The 21,142-nt window shown below is 32.5% G+C and overlaps 1 protein-coding gene across 1 annotated transcript in view; it reads right to left on the bottom strand.

The window, feature by feature from the left end:
* LOC111050168 overlaps positions 1–6,867 on the bottom strand; it is a 97,169-nt gene extending 90,302 nt beyond the window's left edge. The window contains exons 1-2 of the mRNA XM_039443379.1: positions 3,945–6,867; positions 1,122–1,258 (exon numbers count right to left, since the gene is read on the bottom strand). Coding sequence (XP_039299313.1) covers positions 1,122–1,250 — 129 coding nt within the window. The 5' untranslated portion in view covers positions 1,251–1,258; positions 3,945–6,867. The remainder of the gene's footprint in view (positions 1–1,121; positions 1,259–3,944) is intronic.
* Between the last annotated feature and the right edge of the window lie 14,275 nt (positions 6,868–21,142).

The following is a 21,142-nucleotide window of genomic DNA, read 5'->3' as shown; positions in this document are numbered from 1 at the left end:
AAGTGAAAAAACTGTTATTTTGGTATATCCCGCTTATTTTCTGCCAGTTATGAGATATGGAGTAATTTTTTGGGGAAAAAGTATAGAGAATAATGGAATATCCATACTGCAGAAGACAGCCATTAGGATAATTTATAAGATGGATAATTAGGATAATTTATAATTTATACAATGCGCTCTTGCAGACCTTATTTTGAAGAAAAGAGATTGCTGACGGCTCCTGCTATTTATATATTAGATTTAGCAATCTTCGTTTTTAAAAATAGACGAATGTATGAGGGGAACCAGGTGAGTCATCCCCATAATACAAGATTTAGAGGTTTTGTTTACCCACATCATAGACTTAGCCTGCTGGAGAGTGGCCCGTTTCATATGGGAATGAAAATTTTCAATTCAATCCCATCTCACATAAGAGAAATTGATGGCTCAAAGGAGTTCAAAAAAAACACTCAGGGAGTTCCTTATAGTATTGTGTCCTTACAGGTTAGCAGACTTCCTTGTTGATTAATGTGTGTTATGTGAAATCTGTTTTGATTAAACTTAGACGTGTCATATACTGCAGGATCGTTGCTCCCTTAATGCAGTTTAATAATTGTGACGAACAAGAAAAGTATAGTGAAAGTAAAATACACTATTTTTTCCAATATACATTACAGAGTGCTGCGGCGGTAGGAGACTGATGGTGGAAATCTTATCGTTGGATATGAGTCTTGGGTGTTCCAGTACGATCCATTTTCATTTTTCAACAACATTTCCTGGAAAGTCTGGGCCCTCGTCACTCGTCGTCACACTGCGCTGCTCAAGGGAGCTCTGCATTTAACTCTCACGCGTCACAAGAACGTCTCTCACGGAACTGCCTGTTACAATGCAATTATCTTCGGTAGGGCAAAGAAAACTGGCGCGAGATTGGCCTTGTTCCCAAGACTCACCCTCACTCACCGCAGCACTCTGAAACCTACAATAGCTGTTCATATTTAATACAGTATATACAGTACATGGATATACAAGTTTTATATTTCAAGTTAAAAACGCTTTACGCTATATAAGTAGCTTATAACATTAATTTAACTGAGTAACATATGTATTTGTGAGTTTATTGGGGTTGGGAGAATGATACGCACCTCAGATAATACAGTCTCGTAAGCCGGTGGGGGGGAGGGCGACGGTGATGAAGGTGACTGATGCACTAAGCTGCGGTCTCTGTTGTTCATTTCACATTGCTCTCTCTCTTTCTTCATATTTGATGTCATTTTTACAACTGCAAAACCGATTACCATTCAACTTAACACTCTACCATATCACTCTCACATTTTATTCAACAATGATTACAACAATAGCCTATACAATTTTTACTCAATTCAATCAAATTCTATCTCCATTTGGTGTGATCATATGTGGATCCATATAATTTTTGTAGTGGGGGGGGGCAAGTCTGCAAGCCTACCGGGGTGTCTTTCTCCCCCAGAAAATTGTTCAAGAAATAATCCCCTGAAACGAATTTTTATGCCTTTTGGGAATGTATTTATAAGGCTTCTTTTTCCAGTCACGCCAAAAACTATTGTACTTTAATGATTATTTGTAAAAATATTTCTTGTGTTTGGCAATTTACCTTTTTTGTATCAAATCCATTCACATATTTATAAGGTTCAAATTTAAACTGGGCAAGAGACCTTGAAACACGCATTGTATGAACACTGATTACCGTATATTCGAATCATATATTTCAAGGTATTTACCTTCTTTGTATCAAATCCATTCATATTATTATTTATAAGGTTCAAATTTGAACTGGGCAAGAGACTCAATCATATATTCTAACAAACATAAAAAATTCACATGAATTTTATTATTGATCAAGATAGAGAAAAATGTTTTAAGTATCTAATCAAATTAATAATTTCCACAAGATAGGGTCTTTCAGTTAAACGGGAAGATTTCACCAGAGACTAATAATACAAGAATCAATGATATAATTTACTAAGATTTCACTTGGTGAGTAATTGTTCAAGAATATTTTTATTCAATGGTCATAAATATAAGGTGAAAAGGTTGCCATTTACTGTTTAATATCTATGATCATACATATGACTGTGTCAATAAAACTAGATGATATGATTTTTTTTTTCTAAATGTTTGGTTTTTGATAGATATGTTGGTAGATAGAACATGTTAGGCATAGTCCATTAGGCTCAAGTAACCACTCTATTATTTGATTTATTTATTTATTCATTATCATTTACAATATCTCTTTGGAGACAACAGGTCGAAACCCACAACTGCCTCCTTAACGTAGATCATAATAATGTCAAAATACTATAAATTATAATATATCATGAAAATTATCATGCCTAATTTTAATTATATAAATAAACTATAATATCAAAATAATAATAATGTGATTAAACTATCGAACTAATTAAACCAAGTGATGATACAAATTGAGTATGCAAATTAATCATGCTGATGAGTGCATCAATATCAAACTATATAATAAATTAAACCTATAAAATAAAAATAATTATTAAGTAATTAAACTAAAAGTAACTATTTGAGAAAGATGAAAAAGTAAAGCATTACTCAAAATGTCTTGGACATATACTAAAGAAAAACTACCACAACTGCAACAAACCTAATACTATAATAAATTCAAGAGAGAAAAAAAACAATCACCAGACACAAAACTGAAAAGTGAGTTTCAAAGCGAAAAAATAACAAATGTTCATTAAGATACTATGGAAATGCAGGAGATATTGATATTAATGATGATAAAGATGATGATTAAGACGAAGACGATGATGATTATGCTGATCATAATAATGTGATTACTACAATGAAGATGACAATTATGATGATGCAAACAAAGCTCAAGTGATGATGCAAATTAGTTTTTAAATTGAGACTGTAAATTAATCATGCCGATAAGCAGATTGATATCCCCGTCCACAAGAGAGTTACATGCGCACACCATTCAGAAGGTATTCACATTTACGTTTAAAGCTTGACTGACCATCATGAAATATATCAAAATCCTTACTGTACATATTATACAATCTAGTTGTTCTATTAATTGGAGAAAAGTACCCTACCTATCGACACCTACCCTACCCTACCCTACCCTAGTACGGCACCTATCGACAGAGAACAGACATGGATGTGTTGTTGAAGGCACATGCAACTTGATCAGGTTAGAGAGATGAATGCTATCAATCTTATCATGCGATAACGAATACAGAAACAAAAGAGAAATCGAATCACGTCCACACTTGAGCGAAGGAGCCCTGAACAGCCCTCATAATTCACTACTGGGTCGTTCATATGGAAACCATACTTTAAATTTCTTGTAGTACAGGAGACGAATTTGTATTGCACTGACTCCAGTTGACTAGAAGCTTTGCAGCATATTCAAGAATACTGAGAATTATAACTTTGATTTACTATTATTACACCATATTTTTCATACTCATTATTTTTTAATATCTTAATACATATTTTTTATGATTTTCTATGATATCCATTGAGCGCTATTTCGTAGTAATAACCAGTATTCCAATTTATATATATATATATATATATATATATATATATATATATATATATATATATGAATAATCTGTCATTTTTTCTAGTATTCTCTGAAGACTCGAATGGAATATCTCGTTAAAATGTACATAATAATTATCACAATCAGTCATGGAAGGTACAAATTTGTGTAGCACTAGTCAAAGCATGCAGTTTGAAGGATGAATCACTTCGAATCTCCAACCTCATAAAGCAAATCCTTTTCATATTTAATTCTGTGGAAATGAGAGGAGAAAATATGAAAGTTGATTGGGTTATTGAATGGAGGTGGTGGCACCGTATATTGATTTTAAGGACTGGTCTATGTATGCAGAGTTTCGTGCATTCACTTTCCATGCTATTTGTAAAAAGTGGTTACTACTCACTGTAGTTTTTCACTTGCTGTTGATCAATTGAAGGGATGCAAAATCGATCTGTATCTTAGTGTGCAAAAACAAACTGTGATGTCTCTTGAAACTGACATGCACTCGCATGTTATGTTACAAAATAGTGAATGCTTAGGTGATTGGTTGGGGCGAGCGACCGCTCACGCTTCTAGGCAGGAATGCTCAGTTGCTTCCCCAGTTGCAACGTGAAGCTACGTTTACACACAGTGAAGAGGAGCCGGTAAGAAACAATAGCCGGTTATGCTACGTTTACACTATGTACCTGGAGAGCTATAGCTCTGCTATATATAGCAGATTTCTATATATAGCTCTTATATAGCAGAGCTATATAAAATTTGAGCTACATTTATAGCTCTGTCAGCTACATACAGCTCTGCTAGATATAGCTCTGCTATAAGTAGATTTAACGAGTTGCATAAATTGGGAATATCTGGAACTCAAAATATCCTTCAGCTAACCGGAATTGGAGATATATGAAACTCCGAATATGTTGACAGGCGGAGCTCGGAATATCGTGCAGGCCGGCGGAACTCAATATATCTTGTCAGCTGGTGTGATTGGAAATGTATCTCACAATATCGATCGTTATTAGCGAGACTGTGTAGATGTGGGATGAAACAAATATATCGCAAAACAAATGAAGGGTTCTATAGTTAACCTAAAATAAATTCAACAACAGTCGTCAGTTTTGTTTGAAACAGAGTTTTGAAAACTTGCATACATATATGTACATGACTATTATTTCATAAACCAATATAATTTTAATTCGTGTTTTACTGTTGGTTATGATATTAGTTATGAAATGAAGTAGCAATAATGTACCTAGTAAATGAAAACAAATCTTTATTAGAACAAGAAAGAAACTGACTCTCATGTTTGTAATTATTTCATTATTTAGGTTAATTTAAATTTTTCTATTGAAATATTATGACAGTTTATGTTGCTATTTATTTATGATAACAATTAATGTTTATTTTCAAAGTTGTTGGTCATTAACTTAGTTACATAGGTACAGTATTTCCTTATAAATTTAGAGTTAAACAATAAGCAAGTTTCACTGTGAATCAGTGAGATTGGATGATCAACATTTTTTATCACTCTATTTTATAATCATGGGTATCACCTAATTTAATACAAAAAGAAGATCAACTTTATATTTTAAATGTTTTCAAAAACAGCAAACTTAAAACTAGAGTAGCATACCATATTTTATCGATTTAACCTGTTTTGGCTATTTAGTTTTATTCTGATAATAATTCACTTAGCCTATATTCATTCAATTCATGCTAGGCCTAATTGGTAACTTTTTTCAGATAACAATAGCACTTGCTTTCCTGCTTATCATCCTTACTACTGCAGGCTGCAGTTGCAGCCTATATTGTACCTTATATTTTGAGTTTTCTGTGGTGAACAAATGGCTCAAGTTAATGAAGCTAATAAATATCAAAAACCTACCAAGTGAGTTTTCTTTTAATATCAACCTATTAAAACTAGATTATACTCAAGTTTTGTGAATGGTTAATTTACTTCTTTATGATTCAACTTCTTCAGAAATCACCAGTAATGCCAGGTCTATATGAGTTGATGTGTTCCAATAATCTAACTAAATTAATTAACATTTGCAATAAGTAAACCTAGGTACTGAGGCACCCATAATTGATTTGTTATGTTTTCATATAGAAAATAAAGTTTCCTATACCATAGCTGTTTTCCTATAATCACAGATAGCTTAGCCCCTTAGCCTATCTCGCTTTCTGTGTTTTATTGGATGCACTAAAAGCAATTTTTTGTTTGTGAATCCATATCAATTATTATTTTATTTGATATTTTTCCTATTAACTTACCATTAAGTTAATACAATAATAAAAAAGAACTCTACATAACCTAATTTATTATGACTCTACTTGCATTGTATCATTTTTCATCACCTAGGCTTAAAATACGTCTAGAAAGTCGCCTTTGTAAAATACCGTCGACCGGGGTGACATTGACCCATGTCGCGGAAAAAGATTCAAATCATTTTATCTCCGATATCTGTTATTCGAAAACGATGTTTAACATTGATATCCGTAGCCCTGATCATTATCTAGGTGCTACAATTATTGATATCTTGTCGAATCTCGATATATTACTTGAATTATCAACATAAAACCTAGCTTCTTGCTTCATCTTATGATTTTGTTGTCTGAAAACTTCGTAGCCTATTAGAAAACTTATTTCTAAGGGCCGGTTTCCGAGCTCGGGATTTAGCTAGGTTCTAGACTTTAACCGACTTTAAACTCTGAAGTCAGAAAATTGGCTTTCCGAGTCAGAGCATTAACGTAGTCGAGGACCCAAATAGGCCCTGGAGTTTAGAGATCACGTTAGACCCTGGAGCAGGGCCGGCCCCAGGTGTGGGTGGACCGGGCGGCCGCCCAGGGCGGCAGGTTTTGAGGGCGGCAAATTTTTAGGAACGGAAAATTTCAAAATACAGATAATGATGAATTCATAATAATGTGAATAGTAAAATTGTATAAGAAGCTTTTCCGAACTCGAGCTAATGAAGACTTTTCTAAGATCAACAATGTTCCAGGAACATGGGTTCCTGAGCGGTTTGAGTGGTTTAATGAACATAAAATAGCTCAGCTCCTAGATCTTGAAGAATTGGTGAAGGAATTTTCCCATGCAATAAAGGTCAGACGAGTTCTACTCGATTAAACAGGTGTGTTAAACAAACTTGTGTTGTAGAAATTTTAGTTTTAATTACTTAGCAAGTTAAGTAAGCCAAGTTATACTCTCTTACAGGCTACGTCTGTGCAAAGGCTAAAAACAAACTTTCTACTGGTGATATTTTTCAAAGTTTTTCGATTTTTATATCATCAAGCTATCAACATGAAAAAGATTTGTCAGGAAAACATTTTTTTTCGATCATTACTTTTTGAGATATGACCGCCCAAAGTTTTAATTTTTGGGACACAACATTTCAAATTCGATAAGAGGTGAATCCATGAGATTCAGAGGATAATAATCCTTTAGGGTATTGTTGATTGAATAAACCAAAAAATTTCTTGAAATATAAATTGTTGAAAAACTTCTTGTTTTATTCAATAAACAATACCCTGAAGAATTTATCCTCTAAATCTCATGGATTAACCTCTTACCGAATTTGAAATGTTCTGTCCCATAAATTTAAACTTTGGTTGCTCATAAATCTCAAAAAGTAATGATCGGAAAAAAAATGTTTTCCTGAGAAAACTTTTTCATTTTGATAGCTTGATGATATACAAATCGAAGCCTTAAGCCGAATCTTAATCATTAAGGCTATGCAAATGCTAAAAATAAACTTTCTACTGGTGATATTTTTCAAAGTTTTTCGATTTGTATATTATCAAGCTATCAAAATGAAAAAGGTTTCTTAGGAAAACATTTTTTCCGATCATTTTTTATTTGAGATATGAGCGCCTTGAGTTTCAATTTTCGGGACAGAACATTTCAAACTCGGTAAGATATAAATCCATGAGATTTAAAAGATCAACTCTTCATGGTATTGTTGATTTAATAAAACAAGAAAATTTTGAAAAATTTTCTGAAAATATCATTTTCTGAGATAGTTAATCAATTTACCAAAAATGACCAAAATTAAATCAAAAACGTTATTTTTGGTCATTTTTAGTAAATTGAACAACTTTCTAAAAAATGGATATTTTCAGAAACATTTTGTTTTATTCAATCAACAATACCATAAAGAATTCATCCTTTGAATTCCAAGGATTTATCTCGTACCGAATTTGAAATGTTCTGTCCCAAAAATTTAAAGTGTAGGCGCTCTTGTCTCAAAAAGTAATGATTGGGAAAAAATGTTTTCCTGGGAAAACTTTTTCATTTTGATAGCTTGATAATATACTAATCGAAAAACTTTGAAAAATATCACCAGTATGAACTTTATTTTTAGCTTTTGCACAGCCTGTTTTCTCATTGTGTACATGTTTCGAACATAAAAATCTGGTGTGGCGCACTCACACAACTTCCCTTGCCTTTATGAAAATTGAAATCCTGACGCTAGTGTTCCCGCGCATCTCGAGAGTCTACTATTCAAAGATCTGAGCCAGCTGGTGACAGGACAATAACGCTGGATAGCCTACACACGAGATCTGCTATCTCTTCATAGTGAATGATTCAATAGAATCAACAGTTGCCAACAGCTTGCCATTGAATAATCACATTTTCTCAAATTTCAAGCTTAGTTTCAATTTTAGGTGAAAATGTTACTGGACATTAATTGAAGAGATTTTCATGTTCAATCTTTTCTACTCGAAATTCCTTTTGAATTATATCTAATACCTGATAATTGGAAATCTAAAATCAAACTTTGCATAGATGGGGTGGAGCTCCTGAAATTTTTACAGATTTGGGACTTGTGGCAGTTGATATAGCTTATCAATGACTATTTTAGGAATGAATTTGATCAAAATCGTTGAAGCCATTTTCGAGAAAATGGCGAAAAACCCTGTTTTTGACAACATTTTTGCCATTCTAGCCGCCATCTTGAATTGCATTTGATCGAAATTGTTCGTGTCGGATCCTCATAGTGTAAGGACCTCAAGTTCCAAATTTCAAGTCATTCCGTAATTGGGAGATGAGATATTGTATACACAGACGCACATACACTCATACACACACACACACACACACACACACACACACACACACACACACACACATACACTCACACACATACAGACCAATACCCAAAAACCACTTTTTTGGACTCAGGGGACCTTGAAACGTATAGAGATTTAGAAATTGGAGTACCTTAATTTTTTTCGGAAAGCAATACTTTCCTTACTTATGGTAATAGGGCAAGGAAAGTAAAAATAGTTCAATCAGATATTTTGTGCTACTGTTCCCCAATATAATGATATTTATTTGTTTAAATGTCAATAAATTATGACTTAAACAGCTGATATAATCTTAGGGTAAATTTTCAAGTCGGCTTATAAAAAAAAATCTGGTGTGGTACACTCACACAACTTTCCTTGCTCATATTTGAAACTACGATCAGACTTCTGTCAGTATATGTGTATATATAATTGTTTTCAGAGTACTTTTTCTTTGTGTGAATTGTGAAATTCGTTTATTTTTTTCAGTCGTCATTTTTTTAAAGTCGTCAAAACAGTTGTTCTACAGATGAAATATCTCGACTATGTGTTCTTTTTATGAACTGCGCTACCTACCTACCTCATGCACGAGAAGGAGGTTACTAAGTCCATTTCCCAAGGATGGGGTAGACCCTCCATTGGTTTCCCAGAAAGGAGACTTATGCCAGTTGATAGAGCTGATAAATAACTATACAGGATATGAATTTGAAAAACAATCGGTCAAGTTATTTTTGAGAAAATCGTGAAAAACATGGTTTTTTAGCAAATATCCGCCATTTTTCTCAAGAATATTACGGAGCTCCTGCAATTTTCCCAGAAAAAAAAACTCATGCCAGTTGATAGTGCTTACGAATATCTATCTATGGTATAAATTTGAAGAAAATCGTTGGAGCCGTTTTCGAGAAAACCGTGAAAAACATGGATTTTTAGTCATTATACGCCATTTTTCTCAAGAATATTACGGAGCTCCTGAAATTTTCCCATAGATGAGACTTATGCCAGTTGATAGGGCTTATAAATAGCTATCCATGGTATAAATTTGAAGAGAATCGTTAGAGCCGTTTTTGAGAAAACCGTGAAAAACATGGTTTTTTAGTCATTATCCGCCATTTTTCTCAAGAATATTACGGAGCTCCTGAAATTTTCCCAGAGATGAGACTTATGCCAGTTGATGGGGCTTATAAATAGCTATCCATGGTATAAATTTGAAAAAAATCGTTAGAGCCGTTTTCGAGAAAAACATGGTTTTTTAGTAATTATCCGCCATTTTTTCCGCCATCTTGGATTGTATTTTATTGAATTTCTTATTGTCGGATCCTCAAGGTATAAGGACCTTAAGTTTAAAATTTCAAGTCAATCGGTTAATTATGAATGGAGTTATCGTGTTCACAGACATACACACATACACACACACACACACACACACACACACACACACACACACACACACACACACACACACACACACCACACACACACACACACACACACACACACACACACACCACACACACACACACACACACACACACACACACACACACACACATACACATACACATACACACACACAGACCAACACCCAAAAATCATGTTTTTGGACTCAAGGGACCTTGAAACGTATAGAAAACATGAAATTAGGGTACCTTAAATTTTTTTGGAAAGCAATACTTTCCTTACCTATGCTAATAGGGCAAGGAAAGTAATAATATATCTCCATAGAATAGTGAAACAGTTTATGAAACAAAAATAATTTTAAAATGTGCAATTCACACTTGGGACTCGTAGTACATGATTATTTAGAGTTTACTGAGACTCTGTGGTGCGAATGGCGCTATCGCATCATAGCGGAGACACAATAGGTAGACGATCGCTCAAGGAAGGGGTGGAACCGGGGATTAACAATATTAGACGGGATACTTGCAAGGGGGGGGCGGCGGTTGCCGATCTCGCCCAGGGCGGCAAAGTCCCTAGGGCCGTGCCTGCCCTGGAGTTTATAATTTCGCTTCCTGATTGAAGGGCTTATAAGTCCAGGACTTGTATTAGATTCTCGTCTCTTTCCGAGTCAAGGATTTATCAAAAATCGTAAAGTCCAGCACTTAAAACAGCGTGATTTTAAACCCTCGACTGGGGTAGGGTTTAAATTTAAGTTCTAGACGTAACCGAGCAAACACGATTCAGTTATTGTTTTCGAGTAGATGAATAGCCAAATAAATGTCATGGAATACTTAAATTATCTGAATTATTAGTCCATCTAAATTCATAATTCATAGTTTGCGAGTTTATTTTGGAATAAAGTTCAAGAATTGACAGAATCAAGGTAGCAGTGCATGGATTCAATCTAAGTTGGAAGCTCTAGTTTAGATTTGTCAATTCTAAAAAAATAAATTAATATAAATAATATGTTTTAGTATATTTGGGCTAAAAAAGTGATCGAAAGTATTAGGAGTGATAAATAGCTGTGGGTGAGTGATTATTTAGAAACCGGCCTGCAGTGACAGTTCATTTTGAGGTTAAAGACTGGGAAGTGAGTACAAAACTGAAATTTATTTTCGTAAGTAACTTCATATTTCTCATTAAAGTTGATTATTAAACAAAGAAAAACAATGAACTGCTAAGTTTGCGATAAAGATCTACCGGATGATAATGATGTTATTACCTGCAGCCGGTGTCAGTCTGGTTTGCATTATGACTGTTCGGGAGTGTCAGAAAGAAGGCAAAAGGAGTGCAGAAAAAAATGAATGGGAATGTCCTAAATGTAGATCCAGGAGTAGATTGAATAGCTTTGAAGAAGACTCTACAGACCCTGCTTTCATCGCAATGGAAAGTATGATGGAAAAATTGTTTGCCAAACAGGATAAAATAATCACTAAAAAGATGGATGAAATGAAGGATAATATGATTGCGAATATCGATCTTAAGGTAGGTAGGAGAAATGAGGAAAGATATGGAAATTATTCAAGGAGAGTCGGCAAAGTTAACAAAAGAGTTGGATGATTTAAGAACAACAGTGGAATGTGAAAAGCAATATGCAAGATCCAGGAATATAATTCTTACAGGTATACCTTTCGAAAAAGAGGAAGATCTAGCTCAGAATGTGTTAACTTTGCTGGGAAAAATGGAAATCGAAGTAGGATTAGAAGATATCTCAACTCACCGACTGCCATCGAAAAATAAACTTCATAGTCCTGCAATTCTGCAATTGAACTCTAGAGCGGTTAGGGATAAAATAATTAAAGCAGCAAGAAAAAAGAAACCAGATACTGGATTAATAAATCCACATCGTCCAAAAAGAGTGATATACTTCAACGATCATCTAACACCGTATTTTAATTCGCTGTTGATGAAAGTGAAAGAGTTTAATAAGGTGAAAAATTATAAATTTGTGTGGATGAACGGTGATGGAATAATGGTCAAAAAAGATGAGTTATCTAAGGCTATTCGAATTATGAAGTTGGACGATCTGGATAAAATGAATTGACTTAATCGATCCATGACCAATTAAGTTTATCAGTAAACTTAATCAGTAATATACATTCAACATTTTTTCATTAAAGCAATATTTTATTGAATCTGCTAATCACTTACACAATAAGAACTGTAAATTCGGTTATTCAATACTAGCAGGAACCCGTGCTTCACAAGGATCTATTTTCAAACTAGATAATCTGAAAACTTGACGTAATGAAATCTTGAAGAATTGAAAATAGGCCTATAACCATCCTTGGTTAATCAAGAATCTAGCCTATATGAAAGATTTCAAGTTAATTAGTCCTAAAGTTCAGACGTGATGATGCGGTCAAACATAATTTTCCTATCCCGTACGTGTATAAGCTAACTCTTTATTTTATCATAGATATGGTTAACAAATGCAAGAGATAGGAGTGTGGAACAGAATAGTTGTGAAACTATGATAGCGCCAGAAGTGTCTCAAACACAATAGTAGGTACTACATGAACTTTTTGAGAACAAAATGTTAAAACAACAGAACTGAAAGTTTTCAACCTCCATTTTAGAGAGGCTTTTGTTTGAGCCGAATGAAATCTTCTATCTTCTATATATATATATATATATATATATATATATATATATATATATATATATATATATAAATGAATGTATGTGTGTTTGTTCCCTATGACTTGAAAAATACTTGACATAACGGCATGAAACTTTGGGAATATGCTGAGTGAATATTGGGGATGGTTCCTGACCAGAGAATTTTAATAGGGTGGCTAATAATGCTTATTTATTAATCCATTTTACAGACCTAGGTTTTCGAAATTGTCAGCCTAGCGGCTACCAAAGAACGGAAAGATGATCATAATTCAAGATCATATTGGGATAATAGGCCTATAATTTAGCATCTAAAGTTACCAGCTGTAATAACATGTCACCCTATGATAAATTGTATAGGCTACTGGTATTACAACGTTAGTTTGGAGTTGAAGTGTAGTTGATTGATACCAGCTGTAGATAATGGTTCCTTAGAAGACCTATACAAATAATTATCACTCCCCTATCAATGAGTAACAGGAAAATGTTGGAAAAAAATGATTCACCTCATGGAAGAGAGTTGTTCATATTGCATTCATAAATGGCAGAATATATTTTTTTTTAATTCATCCTAAAATGGAAGATGGAAAGAATATGTAATTCTGTGAGATTCATTGTAGATCGCATATTTCCTGGACCATCTATTGACAATCAACAACTATGAAAACATTGAATTCAACACTTTACTGATAGATATTACTACCAATTGATTGAGAAGAATATGTTTTGGGAATAATGAATGCTGCATGACTAAGCACTTAGGAAGTCCGTATTCAGATGTATATGAAAATATTGATTGTCAGATACATTTCATGATTCACCAAATAAAGTAAAGTGTGACATGAGATACATTGACTTTTTGGCAGTACGAAGTTCACCAGGTAAGCTAGTTGTAAATAAAGCTTTATTATTAATAGTCAACACTGAAAAAAAACAGGCTCAATCACCAGGAATACTATAAATTGTATGAAGGACCAGTAAGCCATTAATTTTGAGTAGTTCAATCACTTCCATTATGCACACTGAATACATTATGGACAATCAATACATATAAAATTTATTAGCTACAAAATAAAAAACTTTGATTGAAGTGACCCCGACTAGTACAATATGAATAATTACATCTGAATACAGACTTCCTAAGTGCTTAGTCATGCAGCATTCATTATTCCCAAAACATATTCTTCTCAATCAATTGGTAGTAATATCTATCAGTAAAGTGTTGAATTAAAACTTCAACGATCATCTAACACCGTATTTTAAATTTTAATTCGCTGTTGATGAAAGTGAAAGAGTTTAATAAGGTGAAAAATTATAAATTTGTGTGGATGAATGGTGATGGAATAATGGTCAAAAAAGATGAGTTATCTAAGGCTATTCGAATTATGAAGTTGGACGATCTGGATAAAATGAATTGACTTAATCGATCCATGACCAATTAAGTTTATCAGTAAACTTAATCAGTAATATACATTCAACATTTTTTCATTAAAGCAATATTTTATTGAATCTGCTAATCACTTACACAATAAGAACTGTAAATTCGGTTATTCAATACTAGCAGGAACCCGTGCTTCACAAGGATCTATTTTCAAACTAGATAATCTGAAAACTTGACGTAATGAAATCTTGAAGAATTGAAAATAGGCCTATAACCATCCTTGGTTAATCAAGAATCTAGCCTATATGAAAGATTTCAAGTTAATTAGTCCTAAAGTTCAGACGTGATGATGCGGTCAAACATAATTTTCCTATCCCGTACGTGTATAAGCTAACTCTTTATTTTATCATAGATATGGTTAACAAATGCAAGAGATAGGAGTGTGGAACAGAATAGTTGTGAAACTGATAGCGCCAGAAGTGTCTCAAACACAATAGTAGGTACTACATGAACTTTTTGAGAACAAAATGTTAAAACAACATAACTGAAAGTTTTCAACCTTATCATTCTACCTCCATTTAGAGAGGCTTTTGTTTGAGCCGAATGAAATCTTCTATCTTCTATATATATATATATATAATATATATATATATATATATATATATATATATATATATATATAAATGAATGTATGTGTGTTGTTCCCTATGACTTGAAAAATACTTGACATAACGGCATGAAACTTTGGGAATATGCTGAGTGAATATTGGGGATGGTTCCTGACCAGAGAATTTTAATAGGGTGGCTAATAATGCTTATTTATTAATCCATTTTACAGACCTAGGTTTTCGAAATTGTCGGCCTAGCGGCTACCAAAGAACGGAAAGATGATCATAATTCAAGATCATATTGGGATAATAGGCCTATAATTTAGCATCTAAAGTTACCAGCTGTAATAACATGTCACCCTATGATAAATTGTATAGGCTACTGGTATTACAACGTTAGTTTGGAGTTGAAGTGTAGTTGATTGATACCAGCTGTAGATAATGGTTCCTTAGAAGACCTATACAAATAATTATCACTCCCCTATCAATGAGTAACAGGAAAATGTTGGAAAAAAATGATTCACCTCATGGAAGAGAGTTGTTCATATTGCATTCATAAATGGCAGAATATTTTTTTTTTAATTCATCCTAAAATGGAAGATGAAAAGAATATGTAATTCTGTGAGATTCATTGTAGATCGCATATTTCCTGGACCATCTATTGACAATCAACAACTATGAAAACATTGAATTCAACACTTTACTGATAGATATTACTACCAATTGATTGAGAAGAATATGTTTTGGGAATAATGAATGCTGCATGACTAAGCACTTAGGAAGTCCGTATTCAGATGTATATGAAAATATTGATTGTCGGATACATTTCATGATTCACCAAATAAAGTAAAGTGTGACATGAGATACATTGACTTTTTGGCAGTACGAAGTTCACCAGGTAAGCTAGTTGTAAATAAAGCTTTATTATTAATAGTCAACACTGAAAAAAGACAGGCTCAATCACCAGGAATACTATAAATTTTATGAAGGACCAGTAAGCCATTAATTTTGAGTAGTTCAATCACTTCCATTATGCACACTGAATACATTATGGACAATCAATACATATAAAATTTATAAGCTACAAAATAAAAAACTTTGATTGAAGTGACCCCGACTAGTACAATATGAATAATTACATCTGAATACAGACTTCCTAAGTGCTTAGTCATGCAGCATTCATTATTCCCAAAACATATTCTTCTCAATCAATTGGTAGTAATATCTATCAGTAAAGTGTTGAATTAAAACTTCAACGATCATCTAACACCGTATTTTAATTCGCTGTTGATGAAAGTGAAAGAGTTTAATAAGGTGAAAAATTATAAATTTGTGTGGATGAACGGTGATGGAATAATGGTCAAAAAAGATGAGTTATCTAAGGCTATTCGAATTATGAAGTTGGACGATCTGGATAAAATGAATTGACTTAATCGATCCATGACCAATTAAGTTTATCAGTAAACTTAATCAGTAATATACATTCAACATTTTTTCATTAAAGCAATATTTTATTGAATCTGCTAATCACTTACACAATAAGAACTGTAAATTCGGTTATTCAATACTAGCAGGAACCCGTGCTTCACAAGGATCTATTTTCAAACTAGATAATCTGAAAACTTGACGTAATGAAATCTTGAAGAATTGAAAATAGGCCTATAACCATCCTTGGTTAATCAAGAATCTAGCCTATATGAAAGATTTCAAGTTAATTAGTCCTAAAGTTCAGACGTGATGATGCGGTCAAACATAATTTTCCTATCCCGTACGTGTATAAGCTAACTCTTTATTTTATCATAGATATGGTTAACAAATGCAAGAGATAGGAGTGTGGAACAGAATAGTTGTGAAACTATGATAGCGCCAGAAGTGTCTCAAACACAATAGTAGGTACTACATGAACTTTTTGAGAACAAAATGTTAAAACAACAGAACTGAAAGTTTTCAACCTTATCATTCTACCTCCATTTAGAGAGGCTTTTGTTTGAGCTGAATGAAATCTTCTATCTTCTATATATATATATAATATATATATATATATATATATATATATATATTATATATATATATATATATATATAATATATATATATATATAAATGAATGTATGTGTGTTTGTTCCCTATGACTTGAAAAATACTTGACATAACGGCATGAAACTTTGGGAATATGCTGAGTGAATATTGGGGATGGTTCCTGACCAGAGAATTTTAATAGGGTGGCTAATAATGCTTATTTATTAATCCATTTTACAGACCTAGGTTTTCGAAATTGTTGGCCTAGCGGCTACCAAAGAACGGAAAGATGATCATAATTCAAGATCATATTGGGATAATAGGCCTATAATTTAGCATCTAAAGTTACCAGCTGTAATAACATGTCACCCTATGATAAATTGTATAGGCTACTGGTATTACAACGTTAGTTTGGAGTTGAAGTGTAGTTGATTGATACCAGCTGTAGATAATGGTTCCTTAGAAGACCTATACAAATAATTATCACTCCCCTATCAATGAGTAACAGGAAAATGTTGGAAAAAAATGATTCACCTCATGGAAGAGAGTTGTTCATATTGCATTCATAAATGGCAGAATATTTTTTTTTTAATTCATCCTAAAATGGAAGATGGAAAGAATATGTAATTCTGTGAGATTCATTGTAGATCGCATATTTCCTGGACCATCTATTGACAATCAACAACTATGAAAACATTGAATTCAACACTTTACTGATAGATATTACTACCAATTGATTGAGAAGAATATGTTTTGGGAATAATGAATGCTGCATGACTAAGCACTTAGGAAGACCGTATTCAGATGTATATGAAAATATTGATTGTCGGATACATTTCATGATTCACCAAATAAAGTAAAGTGTGACATGAGATACATTGACTTTTTGGCAGTACGAAGTTCACCAGGTAAGCTAGTTGTAAATAAAGCTTTATTATTAATAGTCAACACTGAAAAAAGACAGGCTCAATCACCAGGAATACTATAAATTTTATGAAGGACCAGTAAGCCATTAATTTTGAGTAGTTCAATCACTTCCATTATGCACACTGAATACATTATGGACAATCAATACATATAAAATTTATAAGCTACAAAATAAAAAACTTTGATTGAAGTGACCCCGACTAGTACAATATGAATAATTACATCTGAATACAGACTTCCTAAGTGCTTAGTCATGCAGCATTCATTATTCCCAAAACATATTCTTCTCAATCAATTGGTAGTAATATCTATCAGTAAAGTGTTGAATTAAAAAAAATAGATAGGTTAAATCAGTCTTATATTTAGATCAAATATAAGAAATTACTCACATCTCTCATCAACTCGTACTTTTTGTTCACAAAATATTAACACAAAAATATAAGTTATATTGAATGAACTCACGGCTAGTACTGTACTCAAGTTTGTCTTTTTCTGGCCGTGCTACAAATAAATGTAGGTTTATGTTTGACATCTAGTTTTTGTAATCTTGTTGTCTATTAAGAAATTTTTCAATGTGATTTTTGTTTGCAATAAAATTTGAATTTGAAAAAAGAATTATCAACAAACTCCTAACCAAAGAAAATCTCTGTGCTCTGTTCTAATCGGAATGTAACAATGGAACAAACACATGGCAAGCTTGTTCTTTCGATCCAAAGAAAATTAAATTCGATCAGCTGATTAATAAAATTATTTAAAGCTTTCCAATGATTACAACATATGTTGGAATATCATGTGTCAATTATCTTAGTTCCATATGTTCATAACCTTACTGAATAGGATCCTTTTTCATCCTTTGAAACCCTTAGAGGCAAAATATCTCGAACTCCGTTCTTAGTGCGCGTCTAGCATGTTTGAAGAATATTTGTGCAGAGTTTTAAGTCTATAGGCCAATTAGTTTGAGCTGTAGTGTGATTTTACATGAAAATTTTCAAAAAATGCCCTCTCCTGGACCCCTCTCATTTCAGAAAATCCTTTCTTAGTGGATGTTTTGAGGCTATCATAAACAGATGTGCGAAATTTCAAGTTTGTAGGCTCAGTAGTTTTTGGGCTGTGGTGTGATTTCAGTCTGTCGGGGCTTAGCCTTTTATAGATATAGAGATAGGATAATTTTCACATCATTTTTTTTTTACTTTGTACTTATTTTTAACTGAATCTGTATATATAATAATTTTTTATGTGCCAATTAGATAATGAGGATTTGAATTTATATGATAATCCATTATGATGGAAATCTAAATATTTTGTCTCTGTCTTTTCTGTTTTCTTTTATACGTATACTTGGATTTTTTGTATTCCAAGAGTGCGTACTGTCACATTATATAATATGTAATACTTTTCTTTTTATATTACACTATTATTCTGAAACTAAGTTTTATTTTTTTTCTTTTTAATAGTCAATTGAAGATTATTGATTCAGGGTGTAGTGGATCTCATACAGTGGTATTATTTTTCCTTGTTTATGTTTCTTTTTTCATTCGGAATATGTTTGTTTAATTTAGACTTGGAATAATTTAGAATTGTTTGAATTGAGGTTTTGGACATCATTTAATACTTATTGAGAAGTAAACTTATTTAGTTGTTTTCTGGGGTTTGCAGGCTCAAACTCGACTTTTTCAGCTAGTTTTTTTTTTCTTTATTTATCTTCCTTTTTTCTTATTTTTATTCATAAAAAAATGCCATTTAACTTTGAAGATACAATCGATTTTGGCATCTATGATACATTTGAAGTACACGATATTGCTACTTTCAAATCTAATTATTATTTAAACAATAGTTCAGAGAATCTAGTCAACTTATTACATATGAATATGAGAAGCATTAATAAAAACTTTGATCAATTTTTATGTTATTTGAATCAATGTGAAACAAGATTTAATGTAATAGTTTTATCCGAAACATGGATAACTGGAGACTGTCAGTGTCATTTTCTAATAGAGGGATACCGAACTATTTATAAAAAGAATAAGTATACTAAGAGTGATGGTATATGTATATTCATCCACAATGACATAGATTTCGATAGAATAGAACTGGAAATAGATAATGCCAACTCTCTCTCAATCGCATTCACAATTGAAGATAAGAAATATACTCTGATATCTGTTTACCGCTCACCTTCTCGAACATTACTCACTTTATTAACAGTTTTGACTTGCTTCTGCAAAATACCAATAATGGAAGTACAGTTTTGATTGTAGGCGATATGAACTTGAATCTATTAGAAAACAGTCATCTCACTAACGAATACTTAAGTGCTGTTCATCTGAATGGATTCAAATCTTATATTAATAAACCAACAAGAGTTCAATATAATACAAAAACATGTATAGACCATATTTTTCTCAAAAATAATAATATAAATCCTGATAACATATTAGCAACTATAATCGAATCAAATATTACCGACCACTTTATCACAACCATGCATATAAATAATAGCAGAATAAAACCTGAAAGTAATGAATTGACTAATACTAGAATGAAAATCGACTATGAGAATCTTTATCGATGCTTAGAGAATGAAAGATGGGATAATATACTTGATAATAATTCAGAGAACATTGATAATTTGGTTAATAATTTTGTAAATACTCTGACGGACCACATAAGAAAAAATTTAAAAACTTTTAAAATACCACATAAAAGGAGACCCTTAAAACAATGGATTAGTCAAGGCATTATTAATTCTATTAGAAAAAGGGACAAGATGCACAGAGAGTTGAATAAGCAACCATTCAATAATGGATTGAAGGAGGAACATAAATGGTACAGAAACACTCTGAACAACGTGATAAAAAATGCAAAAATAGAATACTACAACGAAAAATTTCAATTTTATAAGGGTAATATGAAGAAGACAAGGGAATGCATAAAGGAGATTACAAACAATAAAAATAGGGATTTTCAACCCAAAATTGAAGCTAATGTATTAAATAAGCACTTTGCAACAGTTGGCCAGTCTTATGCTAATAATTTGATACAGAATAATCGAATTGAAATCCCAGAGTCTACCTCCTGGAGACCTTTGAATAGCTTCTTCCTAAAACCAACTGATACTGCGGAAATAAATAAATTTATACATGAGCTGAAACCAAACTTGTCTCCGGGTGTGGATAACATTAGTGGAATATGTTTAAAAAAATCTCAAAATTCATTGTTTCCCCTCTGGAAATAATTTTTAATAGGTGTTTTTTATTAGGATATTTTCCAAAGAAATTCAAGATAGCTTTAATAAAACCAATACCTAAATCCAAGGACCTTGCAAATCCACAAAACTATAGACCTATTAGCTTATTAACCAATTTATCAAAAATTATGGAAAAGATTATAAAAGTTAGATTGATGGACTTTCTTAGAAAAAACAATTTCATTTCGAGTAACCAGTATGGTTTTCAAGAAGGTAAATCCACCAAATATGCTGTCTTACTCTTGACAAACTTAATAAATAAAAGTTTTGATAGTAATAGAAAACACTTGCTATATTTTTGGA

This window comes from Nilaparvata lugens, chromosome X (genome assembly GCF_014356525.2).
Source record: "Nilaparvata lugens isolate BPH chromosome X, ASM1435652v1, whole genome shotgun sequence".
NCBI classification, from domain to species: Eukaryota; Metazoa; Arthropoda; class Insecta; order Hemiptera; family Delphacidae; genus Nilaparvata; species Nilaparvata lugens.
The sequence above is the reverse complement of the archived record's forward strand: the minus strand, read 5'-3'. Positions and strand labels throughout refer to the sequence as shown.